This window comes from Poromitra crassiceps (assembly GCF_964638095.1).
Source record: "Poromitra crassiceps genome assembly, chromosome: 8".
NCBI classification, from domain to species: Eukaryota; Metazoa; Chordata; class Actinopteri; order Beryciformes; family Melamphaidae; genus Poromitra; species Poromitra crassiceps.
Genome location: NC_139629.1, coordinates 2,569,692 through 2,576,306, shown reverse-complemented (window position 1 = coordinate 2,576,306; position 6,615 = coordinate 2,569,692). Strand labels below are relative to the sequence as shown.

The 6,615-nt window shown below is 45.3% G+C and overlaps 1 protein-coding gene across 1 annotated transcript in view; it reads left to right on the top strand.

The window, feature by feature from the left end:
• Positions 1-6,615, top strand: part of trpm2 (transient receptor potential cation channel, subfamily M, member 2) — a gene marked incomplete at both ends in the record, with an annotated part of 61,121 nt that overhangs the window by 10,656 nt on the left and 43,850 nt on the right. Inside the window, 7 exon segments of the mRNA XM_083642237.1 lie at positions 379-552; positions 554-580; positions 680-685; positions 687-783; positions 4,042-4,163; positions 5,117-5,468; positions 6,385-6,518. Coding sequence (XP_083498363.1) covers positions 379-552; positions 554-580; positions 680-685; positions 687-783; positions 4,042-4,163; positions 5,117-5,468; positions 6,385-6,518 — 912 coding nt within the window.

Below are 6,615 nucleotides of genomic sequence, written 5' to 3'. Positions count from 1 at the left end.
GTCCCTCTCACAGTGAAACTGTGTTTGGATTCTTGTGATCTGGCCTTTTTTGAAATACCATGATCTTAGTTTTCTCAAGGTTGATGTCTCTCTCTCTCTGTGTCTCTCTCTGTCTCTCTCTCTCTCTCTCCCTCTCTCTCTCTGTGTCTCTCTCTGTCTCTCTCTCTCTCTCTCTCTCTCTCTGTCTCTCTCCCTCTCTCTCTCTCTCTCTCTCTCTCTGTGTCTCTCTCTCTCTGTCTCTCTCTCTCTCTCTCTCTCTCTCTCTGTCTCTCTCTCTCTCTCTCTGTGTCTCTCTCTCTCTCTCTCTATCTCTCTCTCTCTCTCTCTCTCTGTGTCTCTCTCCCTCTCTCAGACTGTCTTTTTTGTGTCTCCTCCCAGACGATCTTTAAAGCCATGTTGAACGGGATGCCCTGTGTGATCCTGGAGGGCTCGGGCAGAATAGCAGATGTGATCGCCCAGGTGGCAGGACTGCCCGTGATCCGGGTCACCATCGCCCTCATCCATCAGCTGATGAAGAGGTTCTTTGGTAACGAGTACGAAAGCTTCTCTGACCCTCGAGATCATAGAATGGACCAAGAAGGTAACTTAGGTGAAAAAAAACGTTCTTAACCTTTGCCCAACAGTAAATGACCAGCCTGTATTTAATGTGAAAACCTCCCCATGTCTGTCTATTCTGTAGATTCAGGGACATCATCAGGATGCCTCACCTGCTGACAGTGTTCAGGATCAGTGAGGACAAACACGGGGATGTAGACGTGGCTATTCTTCAAGCATTACTTAAAGGTAAGGTATTAGTTTATGCATTACCTAAAGGTACAGTATTAGTTTATGCATTACTTAAAGGTAAGGTATTAGTTTATGCTTTACTTAAAGGTAAGGTATTAGTTTATGCATTACCTAAAGGTAAGGTATTAGTTTATGCTTTACTTAAAGGTAAGGTATTAGTTTATGCATTACTTAAAGGTAAGGTATTAGTTTATGCATTGCTTAAAGGTAAGGTATTAGTTTATGCATTACCTAAAGGTACAGTATTAGTTTATGCATTACCTAAAGGTAAGGTATTAGTTTATACACACACTGAGGCTGATCCAAAGTGGTTAACCTCAACTGAAGATGCTGATCCCTGAATGGAACACCTGGGTGAACAGCACAGCGCCAGGCACAAATCTCTGAAAAGGCTTAGTGCCAAACCAGCTTTCAGCAAGGATAACATTCCCTCTTAGCAAACCAAGAGTCTGGACCATAATATCAAATGTGAAGTGAAACCCTAGACAGGTACTCTTGCCGATATATTGTTTTCATCTTTGAGATTACTTGTGCAATTTCTCTATGCCGAGAGACATCGATAGCCCAGACTCATTCTATTTATAAAAGGTGTGAGTGGCTCTTGCTTTGGAAAGACTTGAGCAAACTCGTTTAGACCAGGCTTAATGCATGCTGTGATAAATGTGTGATATGCAGTGTTGGGCAAGTTACTTTCAAAATGTAATATACTACATATTACTAGTTACTTTCATTTGAAAGTAATAAGTTACTTTACAATATTACTGTCTGTGTAGAGTAACTCGTTACTTATTACACTACTTTTGCATTACTTTTACCAAAACAACAGCAGCAGCAGAATGACATCGCCGCCCCAGGACCATCCCGAAAAATAATTTCAACCGCCTTGAAGTCAGTTTAAACAATCCAAAATTCTAAATGTTATTATTTTCCTTTGTTATTGTCATATATAGTGCTTATTTGCATAAAAACACACAGTTTGATTAGGAAATGATTGTATCTTTTTTAAATATGTGCTTTGATTTAATAAAATGTAACTCAATTTGTAACTTGAGTTACTTGACAAAGTAACTGGTATAATATTACTGAAATCCTATAAGTAATAAGTTTACTGAGTTACTGCTAAAAGTAATATATTACATGTAATGTGTTACTTTTGTAATGAGTTACCGCCAACACTGGTGATATGAATGATAACTGTTAGAATAGTGCACTGTTCCCCAGTATAGCTAATGCTCTGCCACATTGGAGATTGGCTTACATTAGCATTTTGATAACGATGATTCATCACTTTGTAGCGCTCCTACTTGGCCCTTACTTTCTGTTACTCCATAAGTAGCCTACCTACATTTCTGGACCGTCACCCTTCGTTATGTCCAGCCATGTCATCCACTCTCTTTCCTCCCTTCAAAGCTCAAATAGAGTGTTCTATTACATTACATTTTACAATAACAAAGGAAAAGAATAACATTTAGAATTTTGGATTATTGACAGTAAAGTGTTGTGAGTCACAGACAAACACTTTGCATTCTTATTATAGGATAACATAATGAATTCTTATTATTCACCTTATTCCTGGACCTACGTTTCCCATGATTCTCAGCGGTTGCCGGTTGTCGACTTCCTGTTAACATTTTTTTCACTAGCAAGGAGGTGCGCGCCGCTGTCAAAGAGTGGGAACGTATGGCTTATTTGATCTGAAATGGCTAAAAATAGTAACGTTGTGTGGTTGCATAGCGGCGATATTTTACAAAAACGAGGTGAATGTCAATTCACTCGTATGTACGGGCTTATTTGAGCCAAAAGGGCTAAAAATAGTATGTGGTTGCATAGCGGCCGCTTTTGTTTTGAAGGCTAAACGTCCAAACTGCAACTCTTATTATTTGGTCATTGAACGGAGCTTTAGCGGTCTCTCTCTTTCAAGATTCAAGATTGTCACTCCGTTGTACAATTATGCACGTGTGAAATGATTGTGCTGGGGGCTCCATTACAAGACATAGGTACAAAGTCACAACAATTATTATGATTATTTTCAGTCTCTTTCACTATGAACGATCCTGGGCGGAAACAGGCAACCGGCAGCTGGAAACAGGGAGGGAGGGTGTCATGGAAACAGGGAGGGAGGGTGTCATGAAGCGCCCACAGTCTCACTAAGAAACTCATGAATAGGATAACATAACTGTTGAGTGATGAGGGTGGCAGGATAGGGTCACAGGTTTAATCCCTGCAACAGCCAATGAATGTCCATGAACAGCCATGTATCCTAAAAGGTGTCTTTGCCTGCTCACTCATTGAAAAGTGCTCTGGGTGAGACGGCCCTAAATGCAGGTTCTCTCTCTCTGCTCCTCTCTCTCTGCTCCTCTCTCTCTGCTCCTCCTCTCTCTGCTCCTCTCTCTCTCTGCTCCTCTCTCTCTCTCTGCTCCTCTCTCTCTCTGCTCCTCCTCTCTCTGCTCCTCTCTCTCTGCTCCTCTCTCTCTGCTCCTCTCTCTCTCTGCTCCTCTCTCTCTCTGCTCCTCTCTCTCTCTGCTCCTCTCTCTCTCTGCTCTCTCTGCTCCTCTCTCTCTGCTCCTCTCTCTCTCTCTCTCTCTCTCTGTTCCTCTCTCTCTGCTCCTCTCTCTCTCTGCTCCTCTCTCTCTCTGCTCCTCTCTCTCTGCTCCTCTCTCTGCTCTTCTCTCTCTGCTCCTCTCTCTCTGCTCCTCTCTCTCTGCTCCTCTCTCTCTGCTCCTCTCTCTCTCTGCTCCTCTCTCTCTGCTCCTCTCTCTCTCTGCTCCTCTCTCTCTGCTCCTCTCTCTCTCTGCTCCTCTCTCTCTGCTCCTCTCTCTCTGCTCCTCTCTCTCTCTGCTCCTCTCTCTCTGCTCCTCTCTGTCTCTGCTCCTCTCTCTCTCTGCTCCTCTCTCTCTCTGCTCCTCTCTCTCTGCTCCTCTCTCTCTCTGCTCCTCTCTCTCTGCTCCTCTCTCTCTGCTCCTCTCTCTCTGCTCCTCTCTCTCTGCTCCTCTCTCTCTCTGCTCCTCTCTCTCTGATCTCTCTGCTCCTCTCTCTCTGATCTCTCTGCTCCTCTCTCTCTCTGCCCCTCTCTCTCTGCTCCTCTCTCTCTGCTCCTCTCTCTCTCTGCTCCTCTCTCTCTGATCTCTCTGCTCCTCTCTCTCTCTGCTCCTCTCTCTCTCTCTCTGCACCTCTCTCTCTGCTCCTCTCTCTCTGCTCCTCTCTCTCTCTCTGCTCTGGGTGAGACGGTCCTAAATGCATGTTCTCCTCTCTCAGCTTCCAAGAACAGAGAGTCGGTGGGCAGAGAGAGCTGGGAGACACAGCTGGAGCTGGCTGTAGCCTGGAACCGGGCGGACATCGCCGAGACAGAGATCTTCACTGAGGAGACCCAGTGGAAGGTGGATCTTCCCATGACACAACATAAGATCAGCACCAACAGCAAGTCATTACAGACACAGGGTTGACAGATCTTAATAAAGCCTGTCCTCTGAACAGTGCCCCTGACCAAGGCAATGGCAAAAGAACTGGAGTTGGTCCCCGGGCGCTGCACTGTGGCTGCCCACTGGCTGCTCCTGTTCCTAGTAGAGGATGAATTTCCCCATGGGGATAAATACAGGATAACTTGACTTAAGTTAAGAGAACATTATTGACTATTAAATGAGCAAACACATGGAAAGGATCATCCCGCCCAGCATAGGGTTGACAGGGGTCTGCAGAATGGACAACTTGTCCATCCAGGAGACATGGTGTAATTAAAGAGAGATATTCCAATCAGCATCAGTTAGTTAGTTCATTTTGAGACTTTATTGTCCCTAATGGGGATCTTAATAAACATGTTAAGAAACTACCATTCTCTCCTTAAAGGATACCCCATCAGTTCACACCGTCGTCACTTTTGAACAGTGCCATCCTCCTGCTTTGTCCTCCTCCAACATCCTGTTTCAACCACATATATGTCCAATTACCAATGCAAGATGCCATTTACTTGAAACATACCATTTACTTGAAACATACCATTTACTTGAAACATACCATTTACTTGAAACATACCATTTACTTGAAAGATGCCATTTACTTGAAACATACCATTTACTTGAAACATACCATTTACTTGAAAGATGCCATTTACTTGAAACATACCATTTACTTGAAAGATGCCATTTACTTGAAAGATACCATTTACTTGAAAGGAGAAAGGTCAGGCGAATACGTTGGATGGAGATGGTCTTAAAACAAACAACCTGACTTTCACCCGTCAGTACATGAGTGAAAAACAATAAAACAGCCATTACAGTGTTAGCTAGCTGTGTTAGCTGTGTCTTGACCTCTCTGCCTTTTCCCCGCGCTCCAGTCCAGTGACCTGGAGAAGGCGATGTTCTCCGCCCTGGTCGGCCACAAGCCTCAGTTTGTCCGTCTCCTGCTGGAGAACGGTGTGAGTCTGCAGCACTTCCTGCAGGAGAGCACGCTGTGTGAGCTCTACAACCAGCTGCCCAGCTGCTTCATCCTCCGCAAGCTGGCCAGGCGGCTCCACTGCGGCGGGCGCAGCAGGAGGCAAGTCTCTGGCCGAGACGCCAGCATCTCCATGGCTCATGTCTCTGACGAGGTGCGCCACCTGCTGGGCAGCTTCACGCAGCCCCTTTACCCTCCGCCTGCCAAGAGATACCACATCAACATGTCTCTGGAGGACACTTCTGTTTCTGTGAGTGGCCTGGCAAAGAGTAAAGACACGGATTCCTCCCAACAGCTAGTGTGCTCTGCTTAAAACAATAATAGATGAACGAAAAACATTGAGAAGGGCTTACCACGGTTACACTTTGACTAAATATTTACCACGGTTACACTTTAACTAAATGTATTATTATTATTATTATTATTGTTGTTGTTGTTGTTGTTGGGGATAATGTAAAATAAAATTGGGTCAGGTTTACGATAGTCTCGCTGGCCAGCCTCCTCTCCCTTCCGTCCGAGGAGTCTGGCGCCACGGAAACAGGCAACAGGGATAAACCCTCCCCTGCTCTACAGCTGCTCTCCCATTGGAGCGACTGTTTCGGTGGCAGCCGGATGTCCGCTCCCGGCTTATTACAAACTCTGTCATTGGCTCCGACCAGAGCGGCTTCCGCTCCCTCCTCCCTGTGTGTCGCTGTAAATAGTGCCCTGCCGCCTCAGTGAAAACAACAACGCTAACTAGCTAGCAAGCTAACGGCGGAAACCTACACGCTAGCTCGTTGCTACACGCTGAAAATGGCAAGTTGGATTGTTTGAAACTATTTTCCAATGGCACTGCCGCTAAGCGCCGCCCATTGCAATCCCACTATGGAGACCTGCGGCGACAGACTCCTCGGACGGAAGGGAGAGGAGGCTGGCCAGCGAGAGTTTTTACGGTTAGGCTACATACTGTGTAGTGTGAGGAGATGCACCAAATAGGAAAGTGACACTGTTTCATATCTACTTTTTGTCATGTGATAGTTAGTTCACTATCAAGATTAGACTATCCAAATAAAGTGCTATGATTGCTTGAATGTGTTTTGAGTAGCAAAAACCTCAAGTATTCTCCAAATCTACATCAATAGGATTTCCATGCAAATCATGCAACATACAGTGCTTTTCTCCAGCTGTCAGGTAAAGGACAGGTGAGCTCCCAGGCTGCAGGCAGAGAGCAGATTGGTGAAACACTCAGGGACCCTGGGAGAGACCTTTTCCTCTGGGCTGTGCTCCAGAACAAGAGGGAGCTGGCTGAGATCGCCTGGGAGCAGGTGACCACAGCACATACCTGTATAAAGTCTCCAACATACAAAACATGGAAGTTTGCCTGTCTATATCTGTATTTATATCTGTTTCTGAGGATTTGGT